The 24,977-nt window shown below is 50.1% G+C and overlaps 2 protein-coding genes across 2 annotated transcripts in view; one reads left to right on the plus strand and one right to left on the minus strand.

Annotated features, from left to right (window-relative positions):
• Positions 1-475: 475 nt before the first annotated feature.
• On the plus strand, positions 476-24,131 carry Tkt (transketolase). Its single transcript, XM_031363058.1, has 14 exons — positions 476-722; positions 8,574-8,691; positions 9,531-9,644; positions 10,305-10,402; positions 15,028-15,219; positions 16,468-16,586; positions 18,262-18,455; positions 19,041-19,205; positions 19,752-19,908; positions 20,023-20,153; positions 20,782-20,865; positions 20,973-21,066; positions 22,521-22,643; positions 23,846-24,131. The coding sequence occupies exons 1-14, from the start codon at positions 616-618 to the stop codon at positions 24,019-24,021; spliced, it is 1,872 nt and encodes a 623-aa protein (XP_031218918.1). The 5' UTR covers positions 476-615; the 3' UTR covers positions 24,022-24,131.
• Positions 18,780-24,977, minus strand: part of Prkcd (protein kinase C delta) — a 60,842-nt gene continuing 54,644 nt past the window's right edge. The window contains exon 18 of the mRNA XM_031363052.1: positions 18,780-18,897. Within this exon, the coding sequence (XP_031218912.1) occupies positions 18,802-18,897 (96 nt within the window). The 3' untranslated portion in view covers positions 18,780-18,801. The remainder of the gene's footprint in view (positions 18,898-24,977) is intronic.

The following is a 24,977-nucleotide window of genomic DNA, read 5'->3' on the forward strand; positions in this document are numbered from 1 at the left end:
ACCTAGAGGCAAACCCAGTAATCTCTCTGAATCCACCGTTGTCCTAGGCTCTAGTAGTCTGAGAGCAGCCTGCTCCTCGTAACTTCTCAGTATTATCGTTTCTGACAGTGTATATTCATTCTCACGCCCTGTACAGGCTTGGGATCTTTTTGGACTGGGGATAGTCTATTGTGGCGCTACCCACCAACCTGTAATCTCAATATGACCTTGCCAAGCCTCAACCTTTTCCTTAGAAAAGTGCAATTACCGATGAATATTTCTCTTCTCAGTCCCACCCACATCAGCCGCCGAACTATGCTTAGAACCCGGAGAAGTTACTTTGTTGCTACTGTCAGTGTGTGTGGTTAATTCCAATAGGGTACTGTGCAGTGACAGACACCCCAGGCCTGGCGGCTTCCAAGTGTCCACTAAATGCTGGGCGGGGCCAGAGGCCACTCGTCGGCCTGGGGTGATTCGGCGCCCCGCCCCACCCTGTCCCGCCCCCATGGGCGGGTCCTAAGGAGTCTTAACGCGCCCGCCCGCAGCACCGGGCCTCGGTCACTGCCGGTCGCTCCCTGAGCCGCAGCTGGTTCTGTGTCTCTGTCCTTAGCGTCCTCGTCCTCGCCCGACCGCGCCATGGAAGGTTACCACAAGCCAGATCAGCAGAAGCTCCAGGCCCTGAAGGACACAGCCAATCGCCTGCGCATCAGCTCCATCCAGGCCACCACCGCGGCAGGCTCGGGGTGAGCGCGCGCCTCTGGCGGGGCGGGGAGCCGGGTCCTGCGGGCTCGCTGGCTCCGTGTCGCGCAGCACGATGTCGCCACGAGGGCGCGGTCAGATGGCGGAGCCTTCCGCTGCTCCGGAGCGGCCGGGTTCGGCTGCGCGGGCCTCGGATCTCGCGAGCGCCTCCAGCCGGCCCGGGTTTCCCGGTTCCCGCTGCACCCGGGCGCGCCTCCTCGCTCTGCGTCTGCACCCGGGAGGCCACCATGACTGCTGGCGGGAGAGCCCTGAGCACGTGTGGGCTCCAGCTCTCTCCACCAGCCTGATGGTTCCGCTGGTTTGCAAATGGGGAAACTAAGGTTCCGGGTTTATATCAATTGTCTAAGGTCACAACGAGAGCTGGAATTTCAGCCCTTGCAGTGTAGGCAGAGAATGTGTGTAGAGCCCACCATTTTGCAGGAGATTGGGGGCCCACCCTTCTCTGCACCTCTGACCACGCTCCCCTCCCCTACACTTACTGTCTTTCCTACTATGTGTAGCCTGGGGTCCTGTTTTGGATCCCGGCACTGCTGAAGACTCCACAGTGGGGGCAGGGAGGTGACTTGAAGATGCCACACCAAGAGAAGCTAAGATTAGACTCGAGACAGGAGGTTGGAGTGCGAGTCTGGGGAGAAGGGGGCTTGCAAAGCTTGTAGAAAGAAGGGGCGAGGCCCACGCGAAATGGGAAGTTCTGGGATAACGGTGTTTGCACACTGGGTGGTTTCAAGACATTATGAGGTCTCCATCGGGCCTGGTGTGAGACCCGAGACAGGGAGGTATGTATGGGCTTGGGTTGGTTTGGGAGACTGGAGAGAGAGTTTTTAGGAACCTAGCTAAGCTGTGAACTTAGAACAAAGACCAGGATTCTGGATTTTGGCCAGTTCTATACAGAACATATTATTAAAGGAGTGCACCTCTCTGGCCTTTTAGCGTGGGTTCCTACATACTTACCCCTTGTGCTGTTGAGATGGGATGTCCTCAGAAGGTTTGAACTGGGAGCCGTTTGCCACCCAACTTCCCATGCATACTTTGGACCTGTTATCTGTCTTGGTTTTAGATCGCCGCCTATGATAGAGGGTGTTCCCTGCCCAAGTAGAGACCTGACTTCCTTTCAACACTGTCCTCTCCCTAGCTTAGCTCAGAGTAGGTCTTCCCATCCATAGCCTTTATTGCTTGTTCTTTACGGGCCCCCACATCTCCCTCCAGGTCTGAAGTCTAGTCAAAGAGGCGGAGCAGTTGACTAACTGGTACTTATGCAGCTGAGCATTCTCCAAAGCTGGATAAGCCTGTAGACCTTTTCAGGATCAAGGAGAAAGAAACTAAGTGGGTATTCCTGGGTGACATGGTGTCCTTGATTTGCATCCTGAAGACACTAAAGTGTAGTATGTTAAGTTGATTTCCCCAGACTGGTAATCAGTGGCTATTTATTTAGTACAGCCCGCTGTGGGGCTGGCCTATCAGAAAGTCCTCTTGGGCACATGGGCCCGCTTCAGGCTGGAGGGGCAGGGAAAGTCAAGTTGAGTTGGAGAGAAACTAAGTAACATTTACAGCTCTAAGGGACTTACTTCCATAGCAGGGGTGGTCTCCAAAGGAAAAGGTTGAAGGTGGCTACAGAGTTAACTGTTTACATTGTAGCTTTAGGCATTCACTGAACTCTGAAAGTATCCATCTGCAAATGGAAGAGGTGGATATGCAAAATCCGAGCAGGTTGGTTGCCAGTTCCAGTATGTATTTTCCTTGCAGAAAGATACTACTTGGAGAAATCTTTCAGATGGGAATACTTTCAGAAGGAAGTAACACTGCTCCTCAACCCCTGTCACAAGAATGATTTTGAAATGTGTGTGCAAAGAGTGTATGTGTGTACAGAAAGTATTTGCGGAAGACTTGAGACGTGAGTGTATTTTGGTTCCTGAATGTTTATTTGGAGGTGCATTACAGTGAGAGAGTTCATCAAGAGAAGGCAGGCTCGTTACTGAAGTTCTGACCCAGTCAGTTGCAGACAACTGAACTGGCCACCTAACCCCTAAGTCTCATCTTCTGGGACAATTTGGGTGATGGTTTCAGGGTGGCAAGAAGTCCTGAATGGACAGCCTTTCCACATTGCATCATCAGCACTGTATAGTCAATAGACTTCACAAGGCCACAGAAAGTGAGTCCACTGGCCTCTGGGTGGGGAGCTGGGGGGACAGTGCATCCATGGGCCGGAGTCTCCGGGGTCATCTTTTTCTGCATGCAGAGGCAGCTGTGGCAAGGGTCCAAAGCATGCAAGCTTTATCACAGAAACTCCACTGGCCTTTGTCAGAAGTGGCCAGGTTGCTGTGGCTGCTAAGAGTTCTCAGCCCTCACCTTGCAGGGCTAGGTTGTGTTAGCCAAATGGAGGCAAGTGTCATCTATGGATGCACCAGAGTCAGGCCTGATTTAAAGGGGAAGTAGTCTGTGCTCTCAGCTAGTCCCTTAGGCTTTGGGGAGAGTACCTGGAGGATAGGGTAGACCCAGACCTGGCTTGTGAGGACAGGAAATTGGTCTAACCCATCTCTGTTCTGAACAGCAGATATATTTGTCAGAGAGATCCTAACTTTTTGAGAACTCCCATTTCTCCATCTTCAAGTGATGGGATATTACAAAAGTGGCTGATCTCCCCCCCCCCCCCATTACTATAACAAGCTACATGAGGCAGTCTAACTTTACAGAAAAAAAGTTTTTTGTTTTGGGGAGGTTTTTTGCTGTTATTGTTTCTTGGGTTTTTGTTTGTTTGTTTTTTGATTGCTGAAGGCAGGGTTTCTGTGTATAACAGAAACCTGGCTGTCCATGAACTCACTTCATAGACCAGGCTGATCTTGAGCTGACAGAGATCAACCTGCCTTTGCCTCCCAAGTGCTGGGATGGGGCATGTGTCACTACCCCATCCCCCAAAGAAAAGGGTTTTGTTGTTGTTTATTTGTTGTTTTGTTTTTTGTTTGTTTGTTTGTTTGTTTTGAGACAGGGTTTCTCTGTGTAGCCTTGGCTGTCCTGGAACTCACTCTGTAGACCAGGCTGGTCTCAAACTCAGAAATCCACCTGCCTCTGCCTCCCAAGTGCTGGGATTAAAGGCGTGCGCCACCACTGCCCAACTATTTGTTTATTTTCATTGGGTTTTGTTGTTTGTCTTTAGATTTCTTTATTTTATGTGTATGAGTGTTTTGCCTGCATGTATGTATATGTACATGTATATGCCTGGTGCCTGTGAAAGTCAGAAGAGGACGTTGGATCCCCTGGAGCTGGAATTATGGATGGTTGTGAGCTATCACATGGGTGCTAGGAATGGGACGTAGGTCCCTGACAAGAGCAAAAAATAATTTTAGTCCTCCAAGTCTACTCTCTAGTCCAAAGACAAGTTGTTGAGTTGGGATTTTGTTGTTTGTTTGTTTTTGGTTTGTTACTGTTGTTTAAACTTATAGTTTTAGGTGGAGAAAGTCCCAACAGCATGTGTGGGTGAGGCTCCTGGTGGGGATGTGTGAGAGGAAGAACCGCAGCCAAAAGAGGCGGGGTTAGGGCGGGGAGTGTGTCTCACAAACCACATTACCTCCAGAAAGCATAGCCCAAGTTCACCTAAAGGTCCCTCCAAGGTTCCACACCACCTCTAAATTTTCAATGAGAAACACATCACCATGGCGCCCAAACCATGGCTTTCAAATCAGGTCCCTTAGGAGTGAAGCTGAGGGTTCAGAGTGAGTAGGCCCTGAGCCCTGCTGTGGAGTGGTCATTTCCCTGTTCCCCAATTCTGACATTCAAGAACATTCTGACCAACTGTGCAGAGGGCCCTCTCAGGACTCTAGCCCCTGTGTGGAATCAGCCTCTTCGAGCAGTAAGGGGCTTCCAAGGGCCAGCTCCTTTCAGGCTGCCTCAGGCCTTCTGAGTGAGGCAAGAGCAAAGCCTTGTGGTTGAGATTGCCCCAACAGCAGCAACGGTGTTTCTCAATTCAGGGTGAAGACACCTGGCTGCTCTTGGACTACTGGGCTCTTTGCCTGGGTAACTGTGAGTCAGCAGAGCTAAGGGCCAGTCCTTCTTAAAGCTATGAACAAGGGGTGGGCACTACATTAGGATCTGCTGGAGATGGATGGCCTCATGGCTTCCTGTGAACTCAAACTGGCTCCTAAACTTGGCCCAGCGTCTCCAGAGCCTGGTCCTGCAGAATCAAGAGCAGCTCCCTTCCCTCAGTATCCAGGACACCCCTAAGGCTGGGGCCTGAACAAAGCTGGGGTTTTAGGTAGGGTGCCCTTGTACCCAGAGGCGAGATAGAGGAGAGCTCACACTGGGGCCTCTTGCTTGGCATCCATGAACAGTGAAGAGTGTGACAGCTAAAGGTGGCACATACAACTTGTCTAGAAAGTACAAGGTCCGGAGAACTTCCTCCACTGGGCTTTCTGAACACTGTTCTTCCACAAACAGATCTGTAACAGCCATGTGGAGGGGGGCTTTGCAGAATGAAAGGTTTTAAATGTACACTTCTGGCTGGTAATTCTTTTCTGTGGTACTAGAGAACAGACCCGGAGCCAGGCAAGTACCTACCACTGAATTGTATTCTCAGCTAATTTTGAGATTTTCTTTTTTCTTTTAAATCTACAGTCATCTGAGTTAGTGACTTTATAACATCTAACTTTAGGACATTTCCCAGCCTCTGAAAGGTCTCTCTTGCCCAACTGCAGTTTCCTTCTCATCTCACACTGGGTCTGATTTCCTGTCTCTGTAAATTTAATTCTTCTGGATACTTTATCATAATGCAACTGGACAGAATGAGGTCTTTGGGGTCTGGCTCTTTGTGCATGGCATAACATGTCGTTGTGCTCATGTAGTGGCATGACTTCTCGTGCTTCATTTCTTTCTATAGCTTATTATCCCCTTATACGTCACACATTCATCCACCAGTCTCTCTCTTACCATCCTGCTTTGTCGCTTCTGAGGACCCAGACAGACTTGATCTGCAATAGTATCAGTACAAATATTTTTGTTGTTGTGGTTTTTTGTTTTTTGGTTTTTTGGGGTTTTTTTGGGTTTTTTGTTTGTTTTTTGGTTTTTGGAGACAGGGTTTCTCTGTGTTGCCCTGGCTGTCCTGAAACTCACTCTGTAGACCAGGCTGGCCTTGAACTCAGAAATCCACCTGTCTCTGCCTCCCAAGTGCTGGGATTAAAGGTGTGTGCCACCACCGCCCGGCACAACTATTAACTTAAGCTGGTCCAGAAGAGGGAAAGCGGGACGAAGGTCCAAAGGAATGGTCTGCGGTCCAGCGTTAGGGTCCTTCTGGGTGAGAATCAGCTCAGTGTCTGACGGACTTCCATCTGATACCCTGAATTTATTTAGGAACAAGGTCTTACTCTATAACCCTGGCTGACCAGAAACTCACTATATAGAGCAAGCTGTCCTTGGATTCATGGGAAATCCTCTTGCCTCTGCCTCAAAAGTGCTGAGATTATAGGTGTGCACTACACAGTTCCCTGTCTCGAAAAACAAAACAAAACAAAAAAAATCAACTAAGGTGCACAGTGCCTGAGGAAAGACCACCATGCATGCACGTATGTACACCCCCACACGTTGTCATGCAGATCTTTTTTCTGCTATTTAAACTCAGTTACTTTGGCAGCTTGATCGAGATAGTAAATGACCCCTTGGGCCAAGGCAGCATTTTTTATCAAGCAGCCCAGTCTATTTGTAACTTCTGTGCAGCACAAAGAGCAGGTGGTAGGGCAGATACCTCCACTTCTGCTCAGCCTGTATCTTCAGGTGAACTGCATATAGCACCTGCAGGCATCTGGCTCAGGCAGGCTGGATTGCAAGGAGAGTTCAGTCCTTGAAGCCACAGGTCCCTATGCTTCTGGCCCCAGAGTTGGTCTAAAAATTTGGGCTTCAGAGTGGCTGTGTCTGTCTCTTCTGTGCTCAGCACTTTACAGTTTACAGCACCTTGTCTCAATCTTTGGCTCATTCTTTTCACTTGCATGGAGTGACTCAGGTGAACCAGGGTCCTGGCCTATAGATGAGTAGTTGAAGGCCCTGAGAAGTTTGGCAGTGGCCAATCAATTTTTGCATTATTAGCTTTCACTGGGTTACCTAAGCACCTCTTCACAGCATGCCTATTCATAAACAAAGACGCTGAGCCCGGGGAAGATGAGTAAGCCAAGCCACATCTCTGGTATCTCTGTTGTGGCAGCCACTCAGAAGACACATAGGGTGTACTTAGTGGGTATGAAGACTACATCTGGAGCTGACCAGATGTGTTACAGGTTTCCTCTTCGGGCCCTAGTTAGGAGAGCTTAAATCAATAGTTTGTTCTACTTGTCAACAACAAGATCTCTCCCTCCATGTGTCCTCTGTGTGAGCCTGGGCATCCCTCTGCCACAGACATCACTATACCATATAGTTTCTCCGAGAGTTCTTCTTAGTTATGGTGATGCAAGAGTGTCACCCTGAGGTTAGTAGACAGAGTCCCCGATTGCCCCCTGGAACTTCCTCACAAGCCGTGACATTTCGCACCCCCCACCCCCACTCAGGTTTTTATTGCACTCATTTTTTTTTTTTTAAGATTTATTTTCAGTTGTGTGTCTGTGCAGTCATATTAGGAGCGAGGCTGCACTCAGGTGGGAAGGGCAGTTGGTCTGGGGTGTTCTGCAACTGAGGTTGGTGCTGGGAGCCAGGGTCTAGGATCCCTGGGAGACAGGCAAGTTTCTCATTCACATGTCCTCACCTCCCTCTTTTCAGGTGTAGTGTCTTTTCCCCCATGACCAGGAGTTCATAAGAGATGGTTAAGTATGAGGCCTCTGTGTGTTGGGGCTAAACCAGCATGGATTGTTCTGGACTCCTCTACTAACTTGTCTGTGCTGAGAGCGATTTACCCCTAACCTGATGGGGAGCCCCAGAGGGGAGGAGCCCGCTGCTGTGACTCCCACCCAAGGTTGCATGTGCCCTTGGGCTTGGTGTTGGCTTTTGAAGTGTCTGGAACAAGAACATCAGGGCTGAGCTGAGTTGCATGTGGGGGGAGGTGGACCCTCATAGAGAAGAGCTAGGCAGACTCTGGGGCAAGCCAGGAGCTGCAGCCTCTGGCCCCGTTCCCAGGGTAGGGACCAGGTTATTCAAGTGATCCGGTGAGACCTGAACTAATCTGATCTCTGGGATATAATCCTTGCGTTTTCTAAAACCATTCAGCTATCAAAAATGAGACTCTTTAAAACAGAGACCCTACCTACCACTGCAGAACTGGAAGGGCAGGTTCTTGCCTTTGCCAGCCCCACCTCGGCACTTGTCCAGCGGGCAGAAGGGGGTTTTAGCTTTAAGATGTGAGCTTGTGTGTTGCATGGTTCTGAGTGCTAGCTTTCAGAGTGTCCATCCCAAACACAACCAGAACTAATGTCCGATGTTTCGGGTTTACAAACCTTCCCTTATCCCTCTGCCAGTAACCCCAGGGGACCCTGGGGTGGGCAGAATGCTCCTCCTAAGCAGGCGAACTCTGGACAGTCTCTTTCAGGTGGGGCTCCTTGGTCAGTTGTATCATCGCTCCCCAGTCCTTAGATTCCCTCTAGGAACTCCTAGGTAGGGACTAAGCTCTACCCTCACACTGGGTACTCTCTGGAAGGTATGGTAATCCCTAGGACCCATTAGCCACTCCAGATCCTAAGCCATCAACAGTGGCCTCCTTTAAACCCATATTATGTTTCTAAGGAGTGGGAGCACGTGGCTCTGATGGACCAAGCCTGTGTGAGTCTCCTCAGAACAGGCATCCCCAGGCCTCTGACACATGCCAGAGCGGATGTTGTAGGTCAGGGTCTAGGGCCACGATGCTCACGTTTGTCTTCTGTCCTTGGCCACAGCCACCCCACATCATGCTGCAGCGCTGCCGAGATCATGGCTGTCCTGTTTTTCCATACCATGCGCTACAAGGCCTTGGATCCCCGAAACCCTCACAATGATCGCTTTGTGCTCTCCAAGGTAAGAGCCCTGCTGCCTGCCTCACTTAACCTGGGGCTGGGCCGTGTGAGGACCCTGGAATTCAGTGTAAGCCCCAGTCCACCCTTCCCCACCTGCTAGTCCTATGCCTCCTTCATGTCTTGTGCCGATCTGGTAAATTGATCTGGAGCTAAGGAACCAGTTCCCAAAATTAATGGATTACTCTTCAGGTAGCCTGGTACATCAGAAAGACTCTGCAGAGCAGGGTATGGGACAGCAGCAGAACCTGTGCTTCTGCTGGGTGTGTGCTCAGTTGATACTGACAGGCAGCAGGTCAGAAGGTCGGGATTTTGTATCTTCTGCCTGGGTCCCTCTGTTGTGCTGGCATCCTGAGGACCAAGGCTTGCTCTCCTTGTGAGTGACACTCCACTGCAGTTTGGGAGTGTGGACACCCTGCCTTTCCTCTTCTGGTAAAAATCACAGCCACAGACCATACCACAATTGCCCCCAAATCCACCTGTCCTCTGGCCTGGCTCAATAGCCTCTGGCTTCGCGAGGCAGGCTGTAGGGCTTAGAAGTCTGTCCAAGTATGTGCCACGCCAGAAACAAGGATTAGGGTGGCGGCTGCCTACTGGAGTTCTGGACTCGTGCGGCTGCACAGCTGTGACCCTGCACCTGTCATGGCGCCTACCCACTTTTGGCTGTGGGAACTCTGGTCTGGAGAGGAATGAAAGGGGAGAAGCCTTCTCTGGCTTCCTCATCTGAAATGGATATCCTGGCTGGCCTGCTCAGCCAGGCCCCAACCTCCATGTGAAGTGGGAATGATCCCAGCAGCTCTGCCTATGACCTCCTCCTTGTGCATCCCTCCCTTCCCCCCACAGGGCCATGCAGCTCCCATCTTATATGCAGTCTGGGCTGAAGCTGGCTTCTTGCCTGAGGCGGAGCTGCTGAACCTGAGGAAGATCAGCTCTGACTTGGATGGGCATCCTGTCCCGGTAAGTCCCCTGACTGGCAGCCTCCTAGACCCCTGCCTCATCTTCCTATCCTAGGCGCAAGGGAGAGGAATGAGCCAGAGGAGCCAACTATAATGAGGAGCGAAAGTGAGGGATAGGAGTGTATTGTGTGCTGGCTAGCACAGGGCGAGTCCTTGGATTGACCAAGGATGATTCCCTTCCCCACACGAGTTCCTCCCTGAGCCATGAGTGAGTACCACCACTCAAGAAGAGAGGTCCCTAGAGAGACTCAAAGAAGTGGTGCCATGGTACAGAGGCACCTGAGTGCCAAGTCGATCCTAGCACATGCTGGCACATTGTGATGTGGGTATTCACTAGGGCCGAATGCTCTCTGTCATCTGTTATATTATCTCTATTGCTGACCTCTAGCTTCTTTAAATGGTAAGCTGTGCTTGTACATGAGGCCATTAAGGCTCAGAGAGGTTAAGTTCCTAGCCTGAGGTTACATAGTTCACTAGAGGACAGGGTTTGGGACTGAACCGACTCCCATAGTGACTTTGCTGCCTTCTTCTGCAGGGAGGGGCTCGCTCACTGGCTCTGGGTGCGGATGCTGCCCCGACTACCATGGTGGGGGAAGGGTGTAAGCTGGAAGCAAACAGCTCTTTACTGGACCCTTGAATAACTGGCTCTCTCTTATGACAGAAACAAGCCTTCACCGATGTGGCCACTGGCTCCCTGGGCCAGGGCCTGGGAGCCGCTTGTGGGATGGCATACACAGGCAAATACTTCGACAAAGCCAGGTAATCCCTGCTCCCTACTTGGTAACTTTCAGAGGGGGGCCCTCAGTGGCTCAGGCTAAGCCTCGCCCACATTGCCCCTGGCTGCTCTTCTTGCCTGACCAGGGCTAAGTAAGATAAACATGTGCATCAGGTCTTCTGCTCTCAAACCCCAAAGCTGGTGGTGATACGGGCACCTTTTCAGACGACACAGACTCCGAGGACAGAAGGGACCTGTCCCAGAGTCTGGCTGCCAGGCCAGGTTTGCTCCCCGAGTACATGACATGGATGCATGCTGCTACCACACAGACTCAGTCTAATGCCTGGACCCTGGAAGTGTCAGAGGAGCCTGCCTCCGCACCCCCATGTCTAACTGGGCACCAGGAAGCTTGGCCTGAGCTACTTGTTTGTGCATTGGAAGAGGATTGTGTTCCAGAGGGCTCCAGGGTTCTTGGGTCACCTCCCATTGGCTAGTAAAGAGACTGCAGTGTCGGGGTACAGTCTGGTAGGTAGGTTTAGCTATTCTGGCACCAGGTGGTTTGTAGAACTCCCGATGCCCTCAGGACAGGTTTCAGCCATGTGATCTGCTGTGGACTGGTTGTGTCTTGGAAGCAGAGTGACAAGGCTGCTAGGAGTGACCACTAGTTGGAACAGTTCGCCCAAGTCACCATGTGGGAGGAAGGCTGAGTGCTAATTTTCAGCTAGATAGGCCCCTGTGAGATGGGAGAGGCGTGAGGATGAACTAACTAGACAGAATACTCCCCTAGATCCTCTGGTCTTGCTCCGAGTATCTAGAAGGCACACCCATAGTCCCCAGGTGCCTTATGAGCAAAGAGCTTCCTAGGAAAACTAAAAGGGACTGGCCCATAGCCAGGGACATCCCACTTCCCTGAAGGCCAACCCCACAGAAGAGTAGCCACAGCCAGGTCCCTCTGAGGACAGGTGCTATGAGCACCTGTTTGCAGGAAGTTCCTTGGGGGTTGGGGGGGGGGACTTCCAAGTTAGTTTCTAGGAGAGCCCCAGTCCTTCCAGGACCCAACCTCCAGTCCAGTGTCACTGAGATGACAGCCATTGTTGCATTGAGCTTGAGGGCTGGCTTAGCCACACCCAGAAGTGATTCACTCTGAGATGAAGTGTCTCAGAGAATGAGGTGTATGCTTAAGAACATTTTATCTGGCCTGGAACCATAGATGTGAGTTAATTATTCCCTACAGTTGCTTGAAATGATTCTCTGTGAAGGATCATTTCCTGACCTCAACATAATAGAACAAGCCAGTGTAGAGAGAAGGGCTTTAGTAGGTTCCCAGAGGCTGTGCTGGCTTAGAGCCAGGCTTGGCTGAGACCTGGGTCCTCAGACAGTACCCAGAGGTTGGGGGGACTCAGATCGCTTAGGGCACCAAGAGATTATCGGGCCCAGCCAGGCACCCAGCGGTAGCACGCTGATAGAGCTGAGAGGGTTACTGCCACAGTCTCCCTGGAAGCTCTTTGAAAAGTTTTGTTTTGTTTTGTTTTGAAGATCATTTATTCATCAACAATAACAATTTTTTAAAAAGTTTCTCAGTGTTTTCAAATTCCTAGTATGTTACTCTCTGAGATTCAAGGATAATAAAATATTGTCCTTGGGTTTTCAAAATTACAGTACTTTTAACACATATCTAACAGTCTTCGTGATCTATAATTTGCATAGCTAAAATTCTTATTTACAAGAATAAAATACACTGAGTTTAGTAGCACTTCCAAAAAAACTACATCCTTGAGAGATATTCAATGAAAAACATAATTTAAAATTCAGATCTGGGGCTAGAGGGATGGCTTAGCTGTTAAGGGCACTCACTGCTCTTCCACAGATCAATCCCAGCAACCACGTGGTGGCTCACAACATCCGTAATAAGATCTGACGCCCTCTTCTGGGGTGTCTGAAGACAGCAATAGTATTCAGATCTCCCAGAAAACAACAGCCCCTCATGGAATTATATATAGATACTGTCAGTTCAGCACTGAGAGCAATAATTTAAGAGGGGGGGGCATGTGACCTTAGCTCTTCATTTTATTATTTATCTATATTTTGCTAAGTTGCTGTGGCTAATCCTGAATTTCTGATTATCCTGCCTCAGTTTCTTTTCTTAACCCCTTTCCCTAATTTAAATCTAATAATATATTTCTTGCACACTAAGGTTTACAAATTTTTAATCCTAATATAAGTTCACATCTTGCTTTTTAAAACACTGTCTCCTCCCCGCCCCCCATTTGTTCTCAAGGCAGATGCACATAGCATTCATGGCAAGGTGAGGAGGCCAGAGGATAACTAGAGAATAAAAAGGCATTAGGTACCATTACCTGCTGAGCCCTAGAATATCTGAACAGTCTGTTATGGGCATTTTCTCAGTGTTAATCGAGCAAGAGTTGTTTTAGTGGTTGTATAATGTCCTATACTGGTTTCCAAATTGTTCTGCTGTGAGCACTGGCTTTATCTCTATCCAAGCTCATGAATTCATCTTTGCAGCTCCTGACCCTTATTTGTTTAATTTCTCCTCTAATCTAGTAGAGCTTTTATTTCTGCTATCTAAAGAATAGAGTAGAATTCATCACATTTAACATACATTTAAAGCCTGCATGCTGGACCGTGTGTGCCTTTAATCCGTCCATTCAGGCTGCAAGGCGGGTGAGTCAAGGGCGTAGTGAGACCCTGCCTTCACAACAAAAAAAAGACTCACACACGTTAGGCAGGCACCTCTGAAACTGGCTTTGGACTGGCCTAAGCCTATAGTTTTTAAGCACATCTCATATCTTTGATTTTTTTTTTTCAGGGGAGCTAAGGTCTTGATATAGTAAGTCAGCAACTCTTCTACTGCCCCAGCCCCAACATCTTTGAATTTTTTGAACTCTGAATAAGTCTATTATTAAGAATTGTGTCATTGACTGGGTGCCTTTTAATTAACAGTCTCTAGACAGCGATACTAATAACTGTATTCAGATGGATCATGGTCTAGTAGCAATCCCTAACTCTTGACAGGTCAGGCATCTCCAGTTAGGATTATCTCAGGCTTCTCTAGACCCCCATATCTATTCAGGTTAGCAGCTCAGGACCTTAGGGTCCCCTCCTCACCCTAGTCTTTTGACCCTCTGGGGCCAGCCTTGTCTCTGATCTTGACATACAAGACTATGCTGTAACTCTGCTTGGCTCCTGTCTGACTTTCTGGAAGTGTGCTGACACAGCCATTCAACGCCCTCTAGAAACTCTTTCTGGAGGTTAGGATCCCTACATGCCTGCCTCTGGCTTCTAGCATGGAGATACTTTTGGAGAGCTGCTGTGTCAGGCCAGAGCTCCTTTGGGGTGTTGGAGCCCCTGGTAACCTGCAGAGAGACACAAAAAAGCATGTCTGACATATGGGCCCTCCTGGCCAGGGTAACCAGTGGCCCCATTTAATAAACACCTTATGAGAGAAACCCCAGGCAGGAAACATGAAGGGAGCTCTGGCTGGTGCCTGCGGAAGTGCTGAGTCATGCTGACAGCTCCGGCTGCCTAGCACTGGGCCTGCAGTCAGTTTGAGGAGCTAGTGGGTTTCTATGTCGTCTGTGAGCCTGTCCAGGCAGAGCCACACAGCTGGACACTAGGCAAGGTGTAGGGTACCCCATACCCATCCCATCACCCCTCCTGTGTGCATTTCTATACAGCAAGGAGCTGCCATTCCAGCATGCAATCAGGCATATAATCTTCAGACAGGTCCTTTGACTGGAGTGCTTTCTTGGTCTCTGTGGATTTTGGGAATTCATCTTAAGAAGGTCACTCAGTTCAGGGCCCAGCACCAGCTATGGTGCTGCTTTCTCACCTCCAGAGCCTCACCTTTTCTGGGGTTCATGAGTCTCAGGGGCCAGTCCCCTGCCTCTAGCCCCACCCCTCTTCACCCCTCCCTCCCGATGACAGCCTACAACAAAACTTCTGTTCTCTGAGTGCTGTATCTTTTGAGTTCATGCTCTTTTTTTAAAAAAAAGATTTATTTATTTATGAGTATACTGTAGCTGTCTTCAGACGCACCAGAAGAGGGTATCAGATGGTTATGAGCCACCATGTGGTTGCTGGGAACTCAGGGCCTCTGGAAGAGCAGTCAGTACTCTTAACTGCTGAGCCATCCCTCCAGCCCATGAGTTCATGCTCTTACCTTGCCACTCTGCTTTGAGAAGACTATACTTGCTTGTGTTGAGAGGAAGCCCCACAGGAGAAAGGCCTAGGACAAAGTCCTGGGCTTCAAAGGAGCCTACCTCTGAGGCACCTAGTCCCTAAGCTGAGCGATTGTGCCTGTTCTTCCCCTAGGTGGAATGAGCCTGGCTCCCAAGGACCCATCCTGCTAGAGGGCTTGCCTCTCAAGTCCATCCAACCAGGCCCATCCAACCAGGTCTCCTTGATTTCCTCTTGTCCCCATCTCAGCAGCCAGTCCTGTGGCTCCTGGCAGCATCCTTGCTGGGTATGGGCCAGCCATTAGGATCCTAGTGATGCCACTGACCCTCCCATATCCCTGTTGCCCACTCTTCATACTCACGGGTGGCTGGCTGCACCTCAGCCTGATAGGTTTTCTGGGAAGGGTGGTGTTGAGGGCTTCACACTCCCAGGGGAGAGGGGACCAGCCCTACAACCTGCCTTTTGTTCACAGCTACCGAGTCTATTGCATGCTGGGAGATGGAGAGGTGTCCGAGGGCTCTGTCTGGGAGGCCATGGCCTTTGCTGGAATTTACAAGCTGGACAACCTCGTTGCCATTTTTGACATCAACCGTCTGGGCCAGAGCGACCCAGCCCCGTTGCAGCACCAGGTGGACATCTACCAGAAGCGCTGTGAGGCCTTTGGGTATGTATGGATGGCTGTGGCCTGAGAAGGGCTCTTTTAAAGCAAGGGCTCTTTTACATGGTTGCACAGCCTACCACCTAGACACAGTTGTATATAGGCTTATTAAGTGAGGCTAAAGGACATGAGGCTTGGATGGGGAACTCATATGTGTTTGGCAACCCCACCCAGCCTAGAGGTTAGGGACAGGTTTCCTCTCCCTGAGGGGGATTTAGAGAGCTGGGTTTGAGGACCTGGGTGAAGTCAAGGCTGCTTTTTGTACTGGATCTAGCTGTGATGTTGGTGGGAACACCCATAGAGGTTACAGCCTTTGAAAGGGAGGAGATGGGGATTAGGAATATTCTTTCTGTTGGGTAGATAAGGATGTAGCCACAACAAGCCTGCAGGGTCTTTTCAAGATCATATGTGTCTGGAAACTTGAGTAGAATCCCCTGGGGTCTATATAATTTGTGCTTGTGGGCGGATTCCTTGAGCGCTCCAACTTGCCCTGTGACCTTGGACAAGTTATATTGTGTGTGTGTGTGTGTGTGTGTGTGTCTGTGTGTGTGTCTGTGTGTGTGTGTGTGTGTGTCTGTGTGTGTGTCTGTGTCTGTGTCTGTGTGTGTGTCTGTGTCTTGCTGAGGATGGTTCTGGGTCCTCATGTGTTTGGCAGGCTCTACTACCACTGAGCTACATCCATACAATCTTTATTAATATGCCCAAAAAGGTGATGGCGAGGACCTAGCTCAATGCCAAAATTCTTCCCTATCATGTACAAGTCCTTGGCTTCAGGCTCCAGCTGGGAGTGGGATGTTGGGTGCATGGAGCTGTCCCAGTTCCTTGACACGTGGTAGATAACGTGATTGAGTGTATAAAAGTTTGCAGCATCTGTGGAGGTCAAGTGTGTCCTCCAAATAAACACTGAGCCGAACATTTTATGAATCTAATAACAAGCAGGTTCCAAACCCAGTGCATTGCCTGCAAAATGGCTTAGGAGGAAATGAGTGGATCAGGACAAAAAAGACAGTACACGAGCTAAGCTTTGGATTGTTTGGGAGGAAGGAAATTAAAACTCACCAAAGGAAGCAGAATAATATAGAGAAAGGAAGTCAATCTAGATTGGAAAAGTAGCGTCTTAGACTTTCCAGCTGGAGTTTGGCCATGGGATGGCATGCAGGCAAGCTCCCAGATGCTCGGCCACATCTTCCCGAGGGCTTTTCACGGTACTCTGGCACCCGGCTGCCCCTTACCCTGTGCTACCTCTGTCCCCAGCTGGCACGCCATCATTGTGGATGGACACAGTGTGGAGGAGCTGTGCAAGGCCTTCGGTCAGGCCAAGCACCAACCAACAGCCATCATCGCCAAGACTTTCAAGGGCCGTGGGATCACAGGTCTGTATGTGAGCTTTCCCAACCCCACAGCCACCCTTCAGCCTGGGAAAATACCTGCCCTTGGCTGTTCCCTAAAGTGACTGGTCTCAACTGAGCCAAACGGACAGACAGAAGTTTTCTGAAGGAAACAGCCCCTGTACCCTACCTTTTTTTGTTTGGTTGGTTTTGTTTTGTTTTGTTTTGTTTTTTATTTTGTTTTTTCGAGACAGGGTTTCTCTGTATAGCCCTGGCTGTTCTGGAACTCACTCTGTAGACCAAGCTGGCCTCGAACTCAGAAATCTGCCTGTCTCTGCCTCTCAAGTGCTGGGATTAAAGGCGTGTGCCACCACTGCCCCCTGTACCCTACCTTAGTGTAGGGTGTCACTAAATGGAGTGTTAGTGCCTGTTCTGGCCATCTGCCCTGGGTTTACAGTGTAGCATGGCACTGTATAGCCCAGGAGCTCCTGGGAAGCCCCAAATTCTCCCCAAGGAAGCAGTGCAGTGGAGTAGTGCGTGTCAGAGGCCTTCGCCAGTCCCTAGACGAAGGTTCTCTGCTTGAAAGTGAAGCAGGCATAGTCCCTATGCAGCACCAGGGTGAACTCCAGATCCCAAGGCCTCATTTAACGCTTGCCTACTTTTTTTTTTAAGATTGATTTTTATTTATTTTATGTGTATGAGTACACTGTAGCTGTATAGATGGCCGTGAGACATCATGTGTGTGGCTATTAGGAACTGAACTCAGGACCTCTGCCAGCCCCACTCACTCCAGCATAATTCACTGTAGCTGTCTTCAGATGCACCAGAAGAGGGCGTCAGATCTCATTACAGATGGTTGTGAGCCACCATGTGGTTGCTGGGATCCGAACTCAGGACCTTCACAAGAGCAGTCAGTGCTCTTACCCGCTGAGCCATCTCACCAGTCCCCAACCCTTGCCTACTTTAAAGATGGAAAAATCAGAGTATAGGGATCAGAGACAGTGAGAGCTCTCACCCTAGTTCAAATGGTTGTTAAAAAAAGAGAAGAGATAGGACCAGGAATATGCGGTATATATGCCTAATGTCTCCACACTTTGATGGTGGAGGCAGAAGAGGGTTTCCTGGTGCTATGTGAGACTGTGTCTCAAAAAGCAAAAAAGAGCTGGTAAGATGATGTGATGGGTAAGGGACCCTGCTTCCAAGCCTGACAATTTGAGTTAGTCCCTGGATCCCACGTGCAGGATTGGAGGTAGCTCGGCTGCCTGGAAGGGTTGATCTGTTCTTAGATCTACATGTGGGCAACAGTGGCATTAGGTGACCTCAGAGGTTAGTAAAGCCTTCACTGGTCCTCGCATGGGGAAGCTCTGAGAGGATAGGAGGACCCTACTCTGCTCACAAATGTGTCAGATAAACTTGGAAGCACTCCCTTTCCCTTCTGGTCTTCAGCTTTGTCTTCTGACAGGGATTCCTCTCAACTGCCCCTCAAAACTGAGTCTGAGTTCTGCAGCCAACTTTTCTGCATGGGCTGTGGAGATGGGCCAGGGCCTGCAGGGACAGGGGCAAAGGGGACACACATCTGCCCACATGGTTCTTCCTCTTCCTGTTCACCTGAGCCATTTCCCTGAGTGGTGGTCAGAAGTCCTTTTCTGTGACACCATCATGGCCCTGGTTTTCCCTCTGGACACTCTTACCTGACCTTCTGTCTTCTCCTGTCCTACAGGGATCGAAGACAAGGAGGCGTGGCACGGGAAGCCCCTCCCCAAAAACATGGCTGAGCAGATTATCCAGGAGATTTACAGCCAGGTTCAGAGCAAAAAGAAGATCCTGGCCACTCCCCCTCAGGAGGACGCCCCTTCAGTGGACATTGCTAACATCCGAATGCCTACCCCGCCCAGCTACAAAGTGGGGGACAAGGTACCTAGATGTCTCTTGAGAACTGGCTGGAACTGGGGTGGACCTGGTTCTTTGGCTTCCCAGGGTCTAGGCCAAGATGTGCCTTCTGGGGAGCTCGGGCTCCTTGTGTGCTCCCTCATAGGGGAGTTATGAGCCTGTAGAGGTTCAGAGAGGCCAGGGGACTTACCTTAGGTTGCACAGTAAGCTTCTAGTTGAAATGATTGCAGAGTTCAGGACTACGTCATAGTCTGGCAAAAGCTAGGCAGAGCTGTCTCGATCTGAGGCTTTTCCTTGAGTAAACCCATCGATGCAGCCTGCATCTGAGCTTCTGGCTCACGGGCCCTTGTCTTCCTGTGTGTGGGCAGCTCTAGGTGTTACCGGCCTGGTTTTCTGTTTCTCTTTTTGTGGTGTTGTTTTCAGATTCTTGATGCCTCAAGTTCAACATACTTTTGCCTTCACCTCCCTAGTGATAGAATTACAAGCATGTACTACTCCCGTGTTCCTATTTTTATCATCCCTCAAAATCCCTAAGAGTCAGACAAGACTCTAGGCCCCCGTCCCTGCACATGCCTCAGTAGTACTCAGAGCCTTTCCTCCTCCCCACAGATAGCCACCCGGAAGGCCTATGGACTGGCCCTCGCCAAGCTGGGCCACGCCAGTGACCGCATCATCGCCCTGGATGGAGACACCAAAAATTCCACCTTCTCAGAGCTCTTCAAAAAGGAGCACCCAGACCGTTTCATTGAGTGCTACATTGCCGAGCAAAACATGGTGGGTGCCTGAGTAGACTGAGGGATGCAGACAGCGACAGCCACAGCTGCAGGGCTACCGTGACAGGTAGCAGCAGGCTGAAGCCCTCTTTCTCCCTTGGGCAGCTGTATTGGCAGTGCCAAGTGACAGCCGTGAGTCAGCTGAAAGGAAACCACAAGAGTAACTAGAACCCACATTGACCTTTGACCTTGGGGGATGATTATTCCTAGGGGATAGTTACACATGGGAGGAGCTTGTCTGTAGGACAGATAATGGTGGTATATGTAGGTGAGGCTAGTTTGAATTCCTAATCCTCCCTATGCCCCAAGTTGCTGGGATTATAGACTACAACCATACCTGGTGTTACAGGGAACTGATTTTAAGAGTCTTGAAATGATGTATCAAAGGAGTTTGGGGTTGGAAAACAGATGGCAGAGTCATGGGTACACAGGCATCTCTTGAGGCTTAGCATGCTAGGATCACAGTCTCTTCTGCTACCCACACATGGCCTCGGGAGGGTTCTGGGCTCCCTGTTCTTCAGGGCTGACCTGGCCCTCCTGCCCTCAGGTGAGCATTGCTGTGGGCTGTGCCACACGTGACCGGACAGTGCCCTTCTGCAGCACTTTCGCCGCCTTCTTCACACGGGCCTTCGACCAGATTCGCATGGCCGCCATCTCTGAGAGCAACATCAACCTCTGTGGCTCCCACTGTGGCGTGTCCATTGGTGAGTTTAGACCTGTTGCTAGCACCAGTACCTTTCTTGCCTTTAAGCCAGTGAATGTGGGAGGGCATATTAGAACCAGGGTGACCAATCATCAACTTCTTTTCAATACTCCAGGGGAAGATGGGCCCTCTCAGATGGCCCTGGAAGACCTGGCCATGTTTCGGTCAGTCCCCATGTCTACCGTCTTTTACCCAAGTGATGGAGTTGCAACAGAGAAGGCAGTGGAGTTAGCAGCCAATACAAAGGTTAGTCATGTGGCTGTCCTTTTGGAAGCTAGCTCTTCCACAGAGGCAAGAGAGGAGGTCAGCGCTAGGTAGAACTGGTCACTTGCCTAGGGAGGCATTTCCTGGCCGTGTCCCTGGTGTTTGTGTACCGTAAAGAAACAAGACTGAGAAGAACAAAGCATACCATTAGTAGTGCATCATGGCAGACCCTGCCAGTTGATCAGCACTCTGCCAGTTTGACCACCGGTGATGTTTGCCCTCCTTGAGCTGAAGAACAGTAAACGGCGTCTCATGGTCCAGGACAGTAACTGACCTGCCTCAGGCTGGCATATAGAGTTTCCTGTGTCTTACCTGAGACCTGGGCCAGCCTTACTGAGGCATTCTGGGGAGTAGCCTCACTGAGAAGCCAGGCTAGTCTACCTTTTAGAAGTTGCTTCCAGTCTGAGATTAGCCAAGCTGTGGGTGCTTCTCATGTGCGCTGAGGTGCCAGCTATAAAGAACAAGCCCCATCTCTCTGCCATAGTGCCGGGACACAAGGACCGTGCCCAGTTTGTAATTGACTAATGACTGGAAGAGGCTTGTATACAGGAAGTGGCTCTCTGGAAGACTCGAGCTGTCCTGTTTCTCAGTTTATTTGTTCCAATCTCAGGGCATTTGCTTCATCCGGACCAGCCGCCCAGAAAATGCCATTATCTATAGCAACAACGAGGACTTCCAGGTTGGCCAAGCCAAGGTCAGTGCCCTTCATGCATGAGAGAACCCAAGGGAGCCACCCACCCTGCTGCTTCTCCTACTCTCAGACCCTGCTCTGGGCCCTCACTGTCCCCATGTCACCTGCAGGTGGTCCTGAAGAGCAAGGATGACCAAGTGACAGTGATCGGGGCTGGTGTAACTCTGCATGAGGCCTTGGCTGCTGCAGAGATGCTAAAGAAAGGTAAGAAGAAAGGGACCAGGAAGGTCACAGGCTGAGCACTGCCTCCATGTTCCAGGGTGGAAGGTCACACAGAATTTCTAGTTAAACACTGATGGCCATAACTGAAGCCACCGTTTGAGCCATTACGCCATTCCCAGGAAAATGCTAAGTTCTAGTGTGAGATTTCCGGAGGGACCCCCACACTCAAATCCTGGGAGCGATGACCTCATACACCACCAAGACATGGACTTGATGCAATCTGCAAGAGGCTTTTTATTCCAGCTAGCTGGGGCGAGACTCATATCCCTCGCAGAGGTAGAGGAGTCTGGCCCTGAGCAAGGTCTTAGGCAGCTTTTTATTTCTCTGCAGTTGCTGGGGCAAAAGGGAAGACTGGGGTAAAGGGAAGGTACTGGGTGGTTTCTGATTGGTGCTGGCTTGTGCTAGGGTCCAGGGGCGGGCTAGCCACCTGGCAATTGTTTTGGGCCAGGTTGTTTCTGTGTTCTCCGGCCAGGTCATCTTGGTTCCCTTGTTTCTGGGTTCTTGGGAACTGGCCTCCCATTGTTTCTAGGCTCTGAGAGCCGGTCTCCCACTGAGTTTAACTAAGGGCTAAGTTCCCACAGTACAGTTTGAAAACTTAATCTTACACTAGGACTGGTGACTATCGTCCCACCCTGTGATTCCAGTGTATCAGATCAGAGGCCATGGAGCCTACCAGGGAAACTGAAATCACAGCTCAGCTGGACACTAGTAAATGAATTATTCACCATCTTTGTGTCTCAGTTTCCCCACAAAGTAAACTGGTCCTTAACCTTGATGACTATCCTGAGGTCTTAGGTGGACCGTGACATTCATACTATTATTATTATAAGTATAATGTTAGCCGGTGACATCGCAGGGACAAAGCATCGGCTTCAACCTCTCAGTAAGCTCACCAGACACATCACATCTCAGGCTTGTGAGCACCAGGAAGCAAAGGGTGGTCCCTTGGTTAGGTGACCTCAGAATGGCCTGTGCCATGTGGGTGTGAACTGGACTAAGGCAGTAGCAAGACGGGCCTGAGAGGTCAAGAAGGCCCCGCCAGGGCAGGACACCTAGGCAGCTGGGTGTGGTGAGCTAGCCTTTCTTCTGAGAAGATCACTCTGGCTGTACAGCTCTTCTCCCCATTCCCCCAAAAACCTTTACATTAGATGAGACATCTGAAGTCTTCCCTTTATCTTCAAAGGCATAGAAAGATAAGAGCCCTGCTCTGTCTAACAGTCAGTCCACGGGGCACATAGCTGACCACTATCTCTCCCCACGGGGAGATGAAGTGAAGCTCAACAGTGAAAATAAGGGGACAGACAGCTAGCCCCCAAAGAGTAGTTATTCCTAGACCCAAGACACCCCATTCAGGATAAGGAGTCATTGAAGTTCTACCACAGGGACAGCACAGCACCCAGCCTTTCTCTTAGCTGCACTCTGGTCTTCCCTCACAGAGAAGATCAGTATCCGTGTGCTGGATCCCTTCACCATCAAGCCCCTGGACAGAAAGCTCATTCTTGACTCTGCCCGAGCAACCAAAGGCAGGATCCTCACCGTGGAGGACCACTACTACGAAGGTAACTGGGGCTACGCCAGACTGTCTGGGGAAGGCTAAAGCAAGTGCTAGGGGCCAGGGAGGCAAGAGGTAGACATGTCCTCTGAGGACAGTCCGCCTTTGCCACTCACAGCCTGGCAGGTGCTCATGGAGTGGAGCCAGCCAGCAGCTGTGAGTTAGCTGGGTCCCTAAGTCAAAGCCTAATGCCTCAGAAGAGGCTGAGTCTCATTGGTACTGAGGAAGGCTCTGGGTTTTCTGGCTACAGCTGAACTCCTGGGCCTCAGATCAAGGAGGTCAGATGGCTGGACAGGAACAAACAGGAAAAACGGTGCCGAGTGTCTTTGAGTCCTCCGAGAGTGCGTGCCAGTTCTTACAGAAGCCTCAAAGGTCAAGGGCACAACTTGTGGGAGTCAACCTGACCTCCACCTGTACATGTGTGCATGCACACACTAAGTAAAGAAGTGTTTAAAGTATTAAATAAAGGAGCAGGAAAGTATTAAATACCATACATGTGCGCACACACTAAATAAAGAGGTGTTTAAAGTCATAGCCAAAGGGTCGGGAAGGCTCAGCAGTCTTCCAGGGGACCCCTGTTCAATCCCTAGAACCCACAGAGAGCAGTTAACAAGCATCTATAGCTCCCCAGTGTCCTCTTCTGGCCTCTGAGGGCATGGGACAAGCATGTGATTCACAGACATGTAGGCAAAACACTCAGTACGTGTTTTTTTAAAAAACAAAAAAACCACTAAAGCTAAGTATTGACTAAATCCCAGGACTCAGAAGGTGAAGACAGGTGAATCTCTGAATTCAAGACACCTTGATCTACACAGGGAGTTCTAGGCCAGTCAAAGCTACAAATAAATGTAGGGCTCTGATGATAGAGTCCTTGCCTAGTGTGCATGAAAGCCCTAGGTTCTATCCCCAGCACTGCATAAAATCTGGCAAGTGGCTTGTGCTTGTAATCCTAACACCCAGGAGGTAGAAGAGAAAGAATCAGAAGTTCAAGGTCATCCTAGACTAAAGGGTTGGTTTGAGGCTATCCTGGGCTATCTCACAAGAAAGGATGACAAGAAAAGAGTGCATATTTGGATTTAGAATAAGTCACAAGAACCTTGGTGGATTAGTGATGTCTGCTCCGGCAGAGGACTGTGGTGCACCTGCAGCTGTGCATTCTTTGCCATCTCCAGCTCAAGACTAAGACCTCTCTGTTTTTCATCTGCTCAGGTGGCATAGGAGAAGCAGTGTCTGCTGCCGTCGTGGGCGAACCTGGAGTCACAGTCACTCGCCTGGCTGTCAGCCAAGTACCACGAAGTGGGAAGCCAGCTGAGCTGCTGAAGATGTTTGGTATTGACAAGGACGCCATTGTGCAAGCTGTGAAGGGCCTTGTCACCAAGGGCTAAGGAGGGCATGGGATGCTGGGTGGGTGAGCTACACATTCCGAGAAGGTTCTGGCAAAGGTGCTCAAAGGTGTACTGAGTGGAGAGGTAAATATATGTTTTGAGAAAAAAAATTAATCCTCAGACTTTTTTTTCTTTGATATGAATATATCCAGTACCAGTATGGGAAGAAGACTGGGGAGAGAGGAAGAGAGCTGGCTCTCTAGGCTTGGGGTCAGGATCTAGGTGTCCCTCAGAATCCTCTTCTCCAGTTCAGCCTTTGCAAAGCCAGAACTGCTCCCACCAAGTCATAGCCAGGGACACTCATTGCAGCCTGCCTTTTAGCCAGACTAGGATCCAGCCCTTCCCTCACCAGTGTGCCCTAAAGGACACTGAAGTTCCCTCCTGCCTTATAAAACCTTCCTGGACCCTCCATAGCTGCCCCGTGTCCCCTAAAGTCCCACAACTCCTTTTATGGGTGGTCATTGCTAAGCTTCCTAGGAATTCCTCAGGGCCCTCAGGGAGGATGTGGCCCTCCTCCCTAAATATTTGTGGACCTATGCACGTCTGCCCCTTGAGTCGACAAAAGGTTCAGCTGGTGAGCTGCCTGGCCAGATCCGTCTGTGCCAGGGAGAGGACAGTGACTCCTCAGTGGGTGATCTTAGGGCAAACCCTGGGAGGCCTTGAGCTCCACATATCAACAACTCTCACTCACTGAGAAAAGAAGGCAAGCCATCTCCCTATCGGGACAATTGAGGAACTTCTCAGCCAAGAGTTTGGAGTCTGGACATAACTACAATGTATTAATGTATTTTCTTTTTTTTGTTGTTTTGTTTTGGTTTGGTTTGTTTCAAGGCAGGGTTTCTCTGTGCAGCCCTGGATGTCCTGGAACTTACTCTATAGACAGGCTGGCCTGGAACTCAGAAATCCACCTGTCTCTGCTTCCCAAGTCTTGGGATTAAAGCCACAATGTATTTTCT

The sequence above is a fragment of the Mastomys coucha genome, unplaced genomic scaffold (genome assembly GCF_008632895.1).
Source record: "Mastomys coucha isolate ucsf_1 unplaced genomic scaffold, UCSF_Mcou_1 pScaffold9, whole genome shotgun sequence".
Taxonomy (NCBI): Eukaryota; Metazoa; Chordata; class Mammalia; order Rodentia; family Muridae; genus Mastomys; species Mastomys coucha.

Coding starts and splice junctions, on each gene's coding strand:
- Tkt (XM_031363058.1), top strand. CDS start 616: ATGGAAGGTTACCACAAGCCAGATCAGCAGAAGCTCCAGGCCCTGAAG. Junction 8,692..9,530: donor ATCGCTTTGTGCTCTCCAAG/GTAAGAGCCCTG, acceptor TTCCCCCCACAG/GGCCATGCAGCTCCCATCTT. Junction 20,866..20,972: donor TCCAGGTTGGCCAAGCCAAG/GTCAGTGCCCTT, acceptor TGTCACCTGCAG/GTGGTCCTGAAGAGCAAGGA.